Here is a 15,170-nt window from a genome sequence, read left to right as displayed (position 1 = left end):
TTTTGAGATAAAAACACAACACAGATCGATCGGTTTTTATTAGGGGTTTGCAAGAAACAAAAAAAATCGATCCGAATCCGAAACCAACAAATCCAAACCGAAAAAACCGAATAGAAACAAAAACTGACAGCGTTTATGTTTTTGTAAAAACCGAATTAACGGTTCAGTTCTGGTTTTGCATGTAATAAAAACCAAAAAGACCGAACCGAATTTCTAAATTTTTTAAGTAATTTATAAGAATTTAATAAATATGTAACTCAAATACTTTTATTCGAATAGATAATAATCTATTAGTTAACAATTAACAAAATTATTTTGACCTAAATTCATTATTTTTGCCCAACTGAAACCAAAATGAAAACCTAAAAACCGAAACTGAACTGTTTAAAAAATTCAAAAACTGAAGTTTTGGTTTTCGGTTTGGTTGAAGCTTAAAACCGCACCGAACTGCGCCACACACCCCCTAGTTTTTATGTAAACGGGTCGAGAAACAACCTTATTGTTGATAACTTTTAGACCACCTTTTGCTTTTGCAGGTGTATGTGTATATATATGTAACATAGTCACACTAGCAATTTATATGCACCTTTCTTCTAGTCATGCTTGTGTTTTCTTTTACTTTTATCTTCTTTTCATTCATCTCTGAGGTTGCTGAATAGGCAATAACAGGGGTATAATTGGGCTTTTATTTGTGGGGTCTACTAGTCCACTATTGACCATTTTTTTTACTTTCAAATGTGCTTTTTTATTTTGCTTTAGGTTCTTTTGGATAAATATTAAGGTTCTTAAAATGATTAAAAAAACACCTAGATATGTCATGTGCATTTTATGTTTAAAAGTGAGGTTATGTTTTCCAGTTTAAAGTACCAATGCAACATTCAAGTAGAGGTGCACAAAAAAACCAGTTCCGGACCCGACCCGATGGTTCCTACCAGGAACCGGACCCGACCCTACCCGTGGTTACGGACCGGGCTTTGGGTTTCCCCCCGGAATTGTACCCGGGGGAATTGGTTCCGCCAATACCTGGTCAAAACCCGACTCTACCCGAAACCCAAAAAAAAACCTGATGTAACCCGTCAAAACCTTGCAAATACTCGACTATATCCGGAACAGGTTCCTACCCGGACCCGGTTTTGAGTTTGTTGACCATGCTCGGTTCCGGTTCCTGAGAATACCCGGTTTGTGCACCTCTACATTCAAGTAGTTGTACTTGTAAGTTGTAACAAGTTGCGAATCCAAGAGTTTTTGTGGTGTTGCCTTTTGAAAAGATCGTAAAGTTGATAACACTCGAGGGACTAAATGAAATATAACACATAAAAACGGGTATAATGTATCGTATAAAATCATACCATGAAAAACTAGTTAACTCAATTGCATACATGTTTCTCCAATAAAGTCAAATAATGTGCAATTTCAACACCGACAATGTGCAATTTCAACTAGATACTATTAACTATTTAATGATGATAATATTAATTATTTAATAAATAAATAATTGCACTTATATATTTCGTCATTCGAATATCATCTCTTATAAATTGTTCTCGACCTCCATTCGAAAAAATAAGTTCCAAAGAATCATCATATCATTAGCATATGGTTTAGTAAAATTATATTATTATTATTATTATTATTATTATTATTAATTAATTAACTACTCATTAACAAGACAAATTCAATAACTTCTTTGTAAATGTACTGCGATTATTAATAATAAGAAAACACATAAATACATGAGAACATTCATATTAAAGCATGCATATTCATATTTTCCAAATATTTATATAGAGAAAAAAATAGAAAACAACTAAAAGTGTGTATTTCTTAGAGCTTGATAAATTCATATTTAACCAATTAAAACACTAATATATGATATTATGAAGCATAAAAAAATTGAGGGATTTTTAATACATAATCAACAGTAAGACCATACGTAGTGGTCATGTTTTGAAGGGGAAAACAAACTCAAAACGAGGGGAGCAAAGCTTAGTTTTAGGTAGGGGGGGGGGGGCGGAGGACTGGTGGCCATTGCTGACTGGATGCCATGTATCAGAAAATGAACGGTTGTACTTAGTTACACATGCTTAGTTACCACTACACCACTTAGTTTTGAACTTAGTTACGGAGCATTGTTACCACTACGTCACTTTTTATAAAAGTAGCCATTGTTGACCGGGATGCCATGTATCAGAAAACAAGCGTTTATGCTTAGTTATCATTACGCGTGATCTAAGTAACTGAGTATCCAGTTCTTTTTCCTTTATGTTAAATCCACAAAGCACTTCTTATTGTACTTTTTTTTTCTCTTTATATATTATGTTTATGTTGTTAAGTGCATGACGCATCATGATACACGCACGGTTATTATGGTACCCTAAAGATTGACTTTATCCACCTAAGGTCAATGATTATCACAAATTTAAGTTCCAAATTTTGAATTGTTCACAACTTCCATCATTATCATTCACATATTTCTTGTGAGCTTGTTATACCTTTCCCATGACAGAATTTCTTTTATAAACTTTTATTTTATTTATTATTATTATTATTATTATTATTATTATTATTATAAAATATTGGTTGTAGTTGGTTGCTCAATTTTATTAAGCCATTTGAATCATTATTTCGAGATAAGTTTTACATCAATCGACTCGTTTTTGTCTTCTGATCAAAAACCGTAAAACTTCGGTTTAAAATTCGGAAAACACTTAACGACGTATGTATTTTTTAACGGAGGTCCATTGAGAGAAAAATAGTCGAAAGGTTGGACCGTGGACACATATTTTTAAAGATGATATTATTATCGACCAATAAAAATACATTGTGGATTAAATTATTCTATAAAAAATAAATAAAAATTGAACACATGAAAAAAAAAATCTTAGCTTATATATCTGAAAGTGATTATTTTGTTTATTTGTTACATAACATACACGTTTTTATACTAAACAAGTATATGATTTGTGTGTCACTTTAACCGACATTCTACTAGCGGTAGACACTAACTATTTACTATATTTGCCAAAAAAACATTGAGTTTTAAAACATCTAACCATCCTAAAATAACTACCAAAATATATGTATAATAATTAATATTTATATGTGTATACACATTGAGTTTACATACATTAATCCAACTTCTTGGTTTTAGAGGTTTTAGAATTTGTATATCTAAATGTATCTCTAATCGTGTGGTATATTTTAAGATTACAAAGAAAACAATGACGGATATGCAAAATTTGTTGTGACAATGTACTCGAATTTAGAACATAGATCTTCCTTATATAAGGAAACGAACCATTTTAACTTTGAGTTGATGGTTATAACTGTCGACAGTTACATCAATGGATAACATCACTCTTTTATTCTACTTAAATTTTGTAGGACTATATGATTGTAAGGATTATATTATTATTGTATCGCATTTATAAAACACAAAACTGAAACACTTAAAATCTTTTAATGATCCGACACGATATTAAATTCAGATATAAATTGTCGTACATTATCGACACATTTTATAATAAATTTTAAAAGTTGTTAAGTCTAATCATACTTAATCTTGCTTGTCCAAATTCATAAAATTCATATCATGAGAATTAAAGGAAATGCAAAATAGAATTAAAAAAAAACATCATTTAAAGTGAAGCATTGCTTACTCTCTACACATCACACATGCTACTCAAAAGAAACATATGGTTACAAAGGAGTCCATGTGAACTTTGTGTTAGCTAATTGAATTTCAATCAAGCTATTGTGACATCATTATCAATATTTTGGTGATGGACACATTTGAAATAAAGTAAAAATTTAAAGAAAAAAAGTTTTTTTTTTGACTAATGTGAAAAAGGCATAATATAGAAGGATATGAGTATGGAAGTAGGCCCATTTGTCTGTTTTTTTGTGTGAGAACAAATGAAGGATTTAAATGACACCACCATGCCATCTATATATGGCATTAAAGACTCATCTTTTCTTTCTAGTTTTTTCACACATCTCATCTTTCATCATTTTTCTTCAAAATTTTCATTTCAAGATTCTTGGTGTTCAATAAAAATCAAAACTTTATATAAATCTTGAAGAGCATAACATTAACAACATCATGTCTATAGCTCAAGACCATAATTCAAGTCCATCACAAAGTGAAGAAGTTGTCATCTCTATTCACAAGGCTGGTTTCCACTTTCTTCCTTTTTTTTTTATATTTTTTTCTTGATATTGGTTTGTTTTCTTGATTCAAATCAATGAATTATGTGTTTATCGTATAAAATCGCTTATGGGTCTTCGGTAATCGGGTTGTTTATTAAGAAAGTTATGATCTTTTTAAGTTTCTAGCATGTGGGTATGTTTGTTTATGATGTAAACTTCATGTTGATCAAGTCTTAGCTAAATATCTAATTACAATATGCAAGAAACAAAATTTTTGCTTATAATAATATCATAATATCAGTTATTCGGATGATCTTTTAGAATTGATTTTTTTTTTAATAAAACAATATGCCATATGTTTTAATAACTTAAAACTTGAAAAATAGTGATTACATCGAAACAAAAGGTAAGCGGGCAACAAGCTGCGATATAAAGTTTGCATAGTAATGAAGATTTTGTGCACATTATGTCCATTGCATTTTTTCATAATAATGATTATGTGTTTATGGCAATAAAGAAGTGATGACTTTATGCTAGTTTTGAGTAACTTTTCTGTTTGTTAGTTAATCTTGTCATATAGTTTATAGTTATTTTATTTTATTTATTTATTATGAATAAGTTTATGTTAATCATGAAAGTTTGCCTAATTTTGGAGGGAAGATCAGTTTCTTTTTTTTTTTTTTTTTTTTTTTTTTGAGTCATGTCACTTTTCAGATTCATTATAGAAAATTTCCTCAGGAGCAACAAATTGGTGCTTTTATTAAAAGCTTTTTGGACCAAAAACACTTTCTCATCCATGCCAGCAAACCCTCTTGATTTTCTATTATTAGCTTAGTTTTTATAAAATAATGAGAGTATTACAAATTTTGCCTTTTAAACACATGCAATTTATTTATTGGATCCTTTATAAAGTTTATTTGCAGGCAGTGTCATTTACATTGCATGTTTGTTTGATTTTTATCCTTTTGACTAACTGGCATCCAAAAACCCCGTTAAGTCTTGGCATGTGAGGGTATTTAAGTCATTTTACTTTTCCTTTTCAGTATTTATAATTAAAAAACAAAGTAAATATATTATTAGAAAAGGAAACTAAACAAACTATGTTAAACAAAAACTTCGTTAAGTCTTGGCATGTTTGGATTTAACTGAGTTTTTGGATGACACACAAAAAACGAATGTATTTTGTCAGCAAATAAACTTTTTAAAGAATCCGATCCATAAATTGTATATATTTAAAGGACAATCAATCAATCAATCAATCATGCCCAGTGAAATCCCACCGACAACAAAGCTATAAGTAGGGTCTGGGGAGGGTGGGATGTAGGCACACCGTACCTCTATCCAAAGGAATAAAGAGGTGGCTTCCAGAGAGACCCTCGGCTCTAAGTACATGTGTATGAAGCAAAATAAAGGAAATCAAAGTTTAACAGTTATATAAAAACTACTACTAATTATAATAATATTAATAATAAGTTCACAGTTTAACAGCTATATAAAAGCTAATAATAATTATAATAATAATAATAATAATAATAATAATATATGTAAGGGAAATACCATTATGGTATGTGACCTAAATAAGTAAAGTCTAAGCCCTAAGGTATTCAATTCTCTCTAAAAATCCTTAACTTTAATTCTACTTCTCCACGAATTCCTATCCTCAACCATGTCCTCGGAGAGGTTTAGGTCTATCAAATCATGCCTAATCCTCTCATCCCAAGTCAATTTCGGTCGTCCTCTACCCCTCCTCCCCTCTATAGTAATGTTTTCTACGGATCTAACAGGATTCGTCGTCTGTCTTCTCTTTACATGTCCAAACCATCTCAGTCTCCACTCTCTTATCTTGTCTGCTATGTTCGCCACCCCTAATCTCTCGTGAAACACAACGTTTCTTATTCGGTCTAGCCTTGTGTGCCCACACATCCAACGTAGCATTCTCATTTCTGCTACCTCCATCTTCCGCACTTGTGCCTTCTTGATGGCCCAACAATCTGTTCCATATAGCATTGCAGGTCTAACTGCCACCCTATAGAATTTTCCCTTTAGTTTAGTCGGGAAACTCTTGTCGCACAATATACCTGTGGCTGCTTTCCGTCTACACCATCCTACCTGAACTCGGTGGGTCACATCACTGTCTAATTCCCCATCGCTCTGTACAAATGATCCTAAATACTTGAACTTCGTTACCTGCGGGACCACCTGCCCTTCAATTGTGATCTGTGCGTCTTCATTGTCGTTTATCCCACCAAAATCACAGTGGAGGTACTCCGTCTTAGATCAGCTAATCTTTAAACCTTTTGTCTCTAAGGCTGTTCGCCACTCCTCAAGCCTCATGTTTAGATCTTGTTTTTTCTCAGCAAGTAACACAATATCGTCTGCGAACATCATGCACCACGGGAGAGTCCCCTGAATCGACTTTGACAACTCATCCAAGACTACTGCAAAAAGAAACGGGCTAAAAAATTGAAGTCCATTATTATTAAAGACAAAAACTGTAATTCTGTCTAAAATAATTGAAGTCCATTATTATTAATTTCTAAAGTTGGTTTCAAGATTTGTGTCCATCATGATAAGGGGTGCTTTAACTAAACAACTCATGATGTTGGCACTCGCTAGCAACAACATATACCAAACTAACACATGATCTGTCTACTTATTATTTCCACTTTAAAGACGGTGAACTCGTTACTTTAACCGATTAAAATGTGAACATTGTTCGTGTGTATGACGTGCGTGATTCGTGTATAAAATTTAAACAATTTCTTTATATACTTGTATTAGAATTTAAATTTTAACAGCAAAGTAAAAAGTTGCTGATATGAGGGAATAAAAGAAAGCACACAAGGCTAATACTTGTTTAGAGGCAAAAAGTAATCTTACTTTTAATCAACTTTTAATCCCACTTATATATGTCAATATGATCACAAGTTAACAACACTAAGAAACTGTTAACGACTATTAATCGCTAGATTAGTGGCGTACTTTATGCAACTCGAATGGCGAAAAAAGCTATATGTGCTTTTAACTTGACATTATGTTGTTGGAATAAGCTTGATATAAGTTAACTTAGTGGAGAATGATTTGGATTGCATTTACTTATCAAACAAATCTTCAAAAAGAACCAAAAGTTCTTTCCTGTTTGCAGTCCAAGGGTGTTTCTTAATTCTTACGAGTTCAAAAGGCGAAATCTTCCTTGTCGTTATTGGTGTCACGGTTTGAAAGCGATCGTGTAATATTAGGGGTGGCAAATGTGATCCATTGGGTTGAATGTGTTGTAATAAAATGTATATAATGGGTCAGAATGGGTTAAACAAAACAAAGAAAATGATTGAAACGAGTCAAAGCAGGTTGACAGTTCTCGAGTTTTTTTGTTTTGTTTTTTAATGGAACGAGAAAAACGGAGGAAACTTTAGTACTTTAACTTTTTTTGTTTTTGATTTATATTTCGAGTTATGCTTTTTTATTTTTTTTTTTGAATTTTTTAGTGAGGGGTTTTTGAAATCTCAACTCATTTTGACCCATTTCAAAAACCCTCATTAAAAAATTCAAAAAAGATAATTAAAAAATCATAACTCGATATATAAATCAAAAACTAAAAGTACTAAAATGTTTCCTCTGTTTTTCTCATTCCATAAAAAAAACTTGAGAAATGTCAACCCGTTTTGACCCGTTTCATTCATTTTTTTTGTTTAATCTATTCTAGCCCATTATATACATTTTATTATAACACATTCAACCCAAATGGGTCACATTTACCACCCCTATGTAATATGGAATAATCAAAAGTAACATAATAATAATAATAAGAAGAACAACAACAACATAGTGCATAGATGATAGATAGTAGACAGTGTTAGATTTAAATGTGACAAGAACTTATTATTTTTTTGTAGTTGCCTAGTGCATGAGATTTTACATATTTGTTCATTGTTTTCAGGTTGATGAAGAGATTTCTACTGCGACCAATTCACCAAACCCGAAAAAACAAAATCTGTTCTTGGAGATACCATCAAGAACAACACAATCGTCTTCGTCGTCTCACGAATCTGTTCAAATCAAGATAAACTCATCACCAAATCACAAGAAAGTAAATTTCAATCTGGCATCACATACAAGAACAAACGCAAACGCAGACACAGACACAAACGCAAATGCAAATGCATGTTCTGCTAATTATGCTTCAAGAACAAAATCTTCAAAGAAAAGTTTACTACCAAAACCTAACTTTATAAACAAGAATACAATTCTTGATGTAGAAAAGAATGATGGTAATAATAATAATGTAATGCCAGCAGCTTCATGTTCAGTGATGCAAGAAAGGCCTTCAATACCGCGATCATGGTCACTTACCAAAATGTTCACCCCTCAAAGGACTTCTTCTTTGCCCGTTACGCCCATTGTACAGTCGGATCAAGAATCTGTACTGGGAAACTCAGGTGGTTCGCTTAATTTGGAGGTATGTTGACTTTCGGCCCGTTAAGTTCTATGTGTTGACCATAGTTGAAAAATGGGTCAACTTTAATTATATTTTATATCATAAAAAAAGGTTAGTCAGACAGGGAATGAGTCAGACGTAAAAGTTCCATCTGACTCATTCCCTGTCTGATTTACTTTTAAGTGAAAGTTACACGAGTCTATTTTTAATGCATATAACATCCTAAATCGTTTAAATTCTAAACTTTCATTTTTTTACCGTAATAATTGTTTTTTGTATTACTAATAAATGATTTATTTTTCTTTTTAAAAAGAATAAAAAGTGTTTCGGGTCAACTTGCTATTTCAACCCGTCCGACCCAACCCATTTAGATGTGTAAAATGTTTTAATTATTTTTCGTGTCGTTTGTTTGTAGAGTAAAGTTAAAGTGCATATAGCGCGGTCACGTTCAGTCCCAGTCCTCAATAAAGATACAAGTATCAAGACAATGGAATCTTTTTTCCGCGTGATTCCTTCAACTCCACGAGTGAAAGATTTTGATACCGTTTCACCAACCCGTTCTCCAACTAGTGACAAGGGTGATTATAATTTATAAAGCTTGAATATTCGAGTCGCATTTACATATTTAAATCTTTTATCATAAAACTTTTTTTTTAAGATAACGAGGATATACCCGAAGAAGAGGCTGTTTGTAGGATATGCATGGTTGAACTATGTGAAGGCGGAGAAACACTAAAAATGGAATGCAGTTGCAAAGGCGAGCTTGCGTTAGCTCACAAAGATTGTGCGGTAAAATGGTTTAGCATCAAGGGTAACAAGACTTGTGATGTGTGTCATCAAGATGTCCAAAATTTACCCGTGACACTTTTAAGGATACAAAGTACTGTCAGAAACCGACACACGGGTGTAAGTAGATTACAACCAATGGAAGCAGATGGATTCGGGTATGTTAATCATTTTGGTTTTGATATTTTTATCGGTTAATAGTCTAGGGGTGGCAAATGTGACCCATTGGGTTGAATGAGTTGTATTAAAATGTATAGAATGAGTCAGAATGGGTCAAACTAAAAAAAGAAAATGAATGAAACGGGTTGACATTTCTTGAAAGTTTTATTTATTTATTTATTTATTTATTATTATTATTATTATTTTATGGAACGAGAAAACGAAGGAAACTTTTTAGTACTTTTAGTTTTTTATTTATATTTCGAGTTATGATTTTTTAATTATTTTTCAAAAACCCCTCACTAAAAATTCAAAAAAAAAAAATTAAAAAATCATAACTCGAAATATAAATCAAAAACTAAAAAAGTAAAAACACTAAAAAGTTTTCTCCGTTTTCTAGTTTCATAAAAAAAAACTCGAGAAATGTCAACCCGTTTCAATCATTTTTTTTAGTTTGACTCATTCTGACCCATTATATACATTTTAATACAACCCATGGGCCACATTTGCCACCCCTAGTTAATACTTAATATTAAACCGCTTATGTTTATATTTGGCAGTGATGTCTATAGGGTATGGCAAGAAGTGCCAATTCTTGTTATTGTCAGCATGTTGGCCTACTTTTGTTTCATTGAGCAGCTTTTGGTAAGACACATAATAACATCATTTAAGCCCGGTTTGGGATTGTGTTGACAAACTGATTATCTCACTATTTTGGAGTGAGATAATCATACTAAAACGCAATCCCAAACACCCCCTTAGGTTTTGAATAATATAGTTTTGACGACGCTACATTCTGTATGAAGATCGGAAACATGGGTACAAGTGCTATTGCGCTCTCTCTTCCATTTTCGTGCGTTTTGGGCCTTCTTTCATCCATGACATCTTCAACCATGGGTAAGTACACGGTCTGGTTTGACTCGTTTTAACATAAGTTATGGGCCAGCCCGTTAACTACGGTCTACAGTTAAGTTTTGAATGCTCAAACCGATTTTTTAACGTAAGTTATCGGTTTGAACATTCAAAACTTAACTGTCAGATTTAGCGGTTTGACAGTTAAGTTTTGAATGTTCAAACCGATTTCTTTTTTTTTTTCAAAATTGGTAGTTTATATTGAAATTTTTTGATAATTAAATGGTTTACGAATATAATGCATACACGTAATTTCATATTGTAAAAACGGAACTGTGAACCAAAGCGCCTAAATCTTAAACCGGTCGACTTGTTTCAGTTTAGACAGTTATGTTGCTTTCTACTTTTTATGAACACCTTTTGAATCATTGTGTTCATGTTTTGTTTTTACCTAAAATATTTTGTTTTGTTTACAGTAAAAAGAAGATTCGTGTGGTTATACGCATCGATTCAATTTGCATTAGTAGTAATCTTCGCGCATATTTTCTACTCTCTTGTAAGCAACCAACTATATCATTTTCTTTCACATGTGAAAAAACAAGTATTACTATTATTACAATCTTATTAATGGCATTTTCAGGTTCATGTTCAGCCCGTTTTGTCGATCCTGCTTGCAACATTTGCAGGCTGTGGGATTGCAATGAGTGGCAGCTCGATTATCGTCGAGATTTTAAGGTTAAAAAGACGGTGGTTAAACGATATATCTGCAGATCAACCAATAAACTCACAGATTGTTTTACGCCCTGAACCGAGGCGCAATCAAACTGCATCCTCGCAATCTCAAGCTGTTCCTCAACAAGGAACCGAAACTAATAACACAGAAGGTTACAGAGGAAGCTAAATTATTATTTAACTGAGAGATAAAGAGTGATGTGTTGCCAAATTTAATATCTGGAATTTGAAGAACAGTATACAGAAGCATTATGAAATTTTGTAACTAATGTGTTGTGTTTTTTTTTATCAATGATGTTCTATGCATTGATCCATGGTTGTAAAAATCAGAAAAAATCCCCATTAAATTTTGGGTAATTGGTGACATTAATTACTAATCGTTCCTAATCGGGCAAAATTAGAGATGTAAATGAGTCGAGCTCGAGCTCGACTAATTGCTTACCCTGTACATAAAATTTTTGGTAACTGGTGACATTAGTCACTGATTGGACCAAATTTGAGACGTGAACGAGTAGAGCCCAAGTTCGACTGGGCTCCTTTAACTTGCTGAGAGCTCAAGCAAGGCTCGTTTTGAGCTCAATTTCTATAGCTCAAGCTCGACCTGTATATTATTTATTAATACATTTCTATATATTTATAATTAACTTTATATTGTTTTTTAATTTAATTTTATATATAACATAATCTATAATAACATTTAATAAATAAATACATATTATATTTATAAAATAACATATATATATATATATATAACAAACTCGACCAGGCTCGCGAGTCGACTCAGGTCCGATAACTAAAGCTCAGACTCGTTTACTAAACAAACTTATTTTTAGGTTCGAGCTTTTTAACGAGCCGATCTCGAGTAGCTCATGAGAGGCTTGGCTCGTTTACACCTCCAGAATCCAGTCACATTCAAAATTTTCCATATAAAAAAATGTGTGTATATCATATAGATATAAAACTAAAAAATATTTATAAACACTCAAATCTAATTAATCCCGATTAATAGCTAGTCCCATAATACTGAATTGATTTGAAAACCGAAATTCAATCATCAGGCAACAGTTATTATAATAATATTATAATACTAATCAAACAGTAAACATGTGATGATTAAAGAATATAACAGTAAACAATCAGACATAAAATTTTTATAAAAATGTAAAGAATACAACAAATAAATCTACATCATAATAACTTAATATATCAATATCAATATCAAATAATAATAATAATAATAATACCAATAGCTTTGAATAATAGAGATGCTAATTCCAGCTATTTTGTGTAACTCAAGCTTTTTAACAAGCCAATCTCGTGTAATTCACGAGATGCTTGACTTATTTAAACCCCTACACCTAATATTATTCCAGCAATTTCGGTCTTGAATGGGTCAAGGAGGGTATAGTACCTATCTACTTCATGATTTTACATATTATATAACTATACATACAATCGTCTAGTGAATTCTACAACACTGAGTTGATCTAAATGAGTTCCACAAAAAAATTGATTAAAAACTTGACATTCAAATTCAATCATCCGGTAACATGTATCAAACTCAAACTACTAATCATCATAAATCATAAATAAAATCTAAATAATCAGACATAAATTTGCATAAACTGTATGTAAATGTAAAAAATATAAAACCTCATGCTTCAATCTACATCATCATAATAATAATACATCAAACAATAATAAACATAATAATAATAATAATAACTGTAATAATAATAATAGATCTGGATCTAGAGAAACTCTCTGCGTGCGGCCGAACTAAACTCTGCTCTTCTTATATTCTGCTGGCGTTTCTTATACAACACTCCACCGAATCCAACCACACACGCCGCAGCAATCACTCCGATTGCAATTCCGGCCTTCTTTCCGCCGCTCATTCCACCGGACTTCGAACCGTTATTATGTTCCTCACTCTTCACGTCAGCAGCGTCCGCAGCCTCCGGTGTCGGTGCTGGAGTATGAGATTGTGGTTTATTATCCGACGGAGTAGGAGCAGGTGGTAGATCTGATGATGCTGGTGAATGTGACGGTGGAGGAAGTGGCGGTGAGGAGTCGGCGGAGGTACCGAGGTGTGGTGCCGGTGCCGGTGAGGTTACGGTTGGATCTGAAGATATGACGGTTATGGTGAGAAGAGTGAAAGATAGTAGTGTAATGAATAACTTAGTAGTAGTGATGGACATTGTGGTGGATGAATAATAAAATGAATAGAATGCAGATCTAAGATTGGTGGAGAATATATAGTTAGTGAGTGAGTGTATGTATATAGATATGATATATAAAGTGAGTGGCATTTATAGATTATGCACAATTATATAATCAATAATAAAAGCAACTCACCCCTTAGGAAATAAACTACTACCTCGTCTTCTTTGTACAAATTCAACACAAATTTGTTTTAAAAGACTGAGTTTTACACAATTTTACAAGTTTTTGGAATTTAAAGAGATCTTGTATGAAACATTATTAACTCGTCGTCACAGTCCAAATTTAGTGGCCTATTTTAGGAATATTTAGGGATTTTGGCTATTTTCCCATTTCTCTCTCTTCAAAAGGGTTATTTGGGAATTTTTTTTATAAATTATATGGTGGATAGAGAAAATGTGGTGATTTTTTTGTAAATTTGGGAAAAGGTTGTTTGCACCTATTTATTTTTTAATATTTGTTAAATTGGTTGTGAGTAGATGAGAGTATAAAATGTAATGATAAAGATATAATAAAAGTATTATTTAATTGAACATGAAATAGAAATGCGGTTTTTGTAGTGTAATTATAGATATCGGGATGGGGGACGGGCTGAGAATGCGCTAATAAATTTCAAGTGAGTAATAAAGCTCCTCGCATTGTGGTAGCACTTCAACTGAAGATGTAAACAAGCCAATCTACTTGTAAGTTACTCGGGCTTGAACGATAGACGGCTCGAAATGAGTTAAGCATTTTCGAGCTAGAGCATTGTCGAAGCCTATTTAGAATCATTGAGCTTTAACAAGCCTTGTGTATTTTTAAGTTTGATCTCTTTTGAAATTCATGTATTAGGTTAACACTTCAAATTCGAGCTTTGGTTTGTTTAAGGTACTAATTACTAAACGAGGTCAAATCGAGCTTTTAGGCTATTTTAAGGTTCTCAAACTTTTTTTAAAAAAAATTATATAAATTATTTAATAAATAGCAAACTAGTTGAGCCTGAGTTGAGCCCCGACTTGAAAAACAAATCACGAGTCTAGCTCAAGTTTTAGAAAAAAGAGCTCGAACTGAATTAAGCTCGGCCTCGACTTGTTTACACCCCTAGCAGCAACACAAATACGATAGATATCTGTTAAGTTTGTTACATTAACAACAATTTATCTGAAAAAGAAATCATTAAACACTCATATAAATATATTAAAATGTGCTAACATGGCACCACCACGTCATGCAATGTGGCTGAATCAAACATGAAAGACACTTTTGTGGTACACTGGTACATATCATGCCTTTTAAGTTTTGTTTGAAGCTCTTTAGTTTTTTTTCTTAAACTAAAAGGTAATAAATTGAAGTCATGATTTTTAAGCTCTTTAGTTATTATGTATGAGTTTTGTTCATGCATTATAAAATTTCGATGTTAATGTATTTAACTTAGTTAAAAAAATTTTACAAGTTTTTCTTTGTTGCAATGTTGTTCCATTTGTTATTTGATAAATTAGTGTTGGAAACTAACAAGTATGTTATTTATTTTCTAAGAATTAGGGGATGGAATCTAAACAATATTATGAGTGGAGAAATAAGGGGGTGTTTGGTAGAGGGAATTGAGGGGTGAGAAATGGAATTGGAAAGAATTCTCTTGTTTGTTTATGAAAGAAAGAGGTGAGAAATGGAAATAAACCATTCCATTTCTCTGATTTTGTTTCTCTAAAAAAAGCGGAGAATTGGATTTCTAGGGTTTCATTTCTCAGCCTCACTCTCTCACGCCTCTCCCTGCTGTTCCAACGATCCTAGTTATGAAATTTTCATTTTTTCGACTTTCTTATGCTCGACCAGACCTAAACCTCGATCCAAACTC

General features: G+C 32.4%; 1 protein-coding gene across 1 annotated transcript; it reads left to right on the top strand.

Annotated features, from left to right (window-relative positions):
* Positions 1-3,842: 3,842 nt before the first annotated feature.
* On the top strand, positions 3,843-11,282 carry LOC143615233 (uncharacterized). Its single transcript, XM_077088411.1, has 8 exons — positions 3,843-4,171; positions 8,087-8,605; positions 9,000-9,162; positions 9,243-9,528; positions 10,090-10,174; positions 10,336-10,426; positions 10,858-10,937; positions 11,022-11,282. Exons 1-8 carry the CDS (start codon positions 4,103-4,105, stop codon positions 11,280-11,282), a joined length of 1,554 nt encoding a protein of 517 aa, XP_076944526.1. The 5' UTR covers positions 3,843-4,102.
* The last annotated feature ends 3,888 nt before the right edge of the window (positions 11,283-15,170 follow it).

Source organism: Bidens hawaiensis, unplaced genomic scaffold, assembly GCF_021521415.1.
Source record: "Bidens hawaiensis isolate Kalapana, Puna unplaced genomic scaffold, B.hawaiensis_p1.1 tig00042310_1, whole genome shotgun sequence".
NCBI classification, from domain to species: domain Eukaryota; kingdom Viridiplantae; phylum Streptophyta; class Magnoliopsida; order Asterales; family Asteraceae; genus Bidens; species Bidens hawaiensis.
The sequence above is the reverse complement of the archived record's forward strand: the minus strand, read 5'-3'. Positions and strand labels throughout refer to the sequence as shown.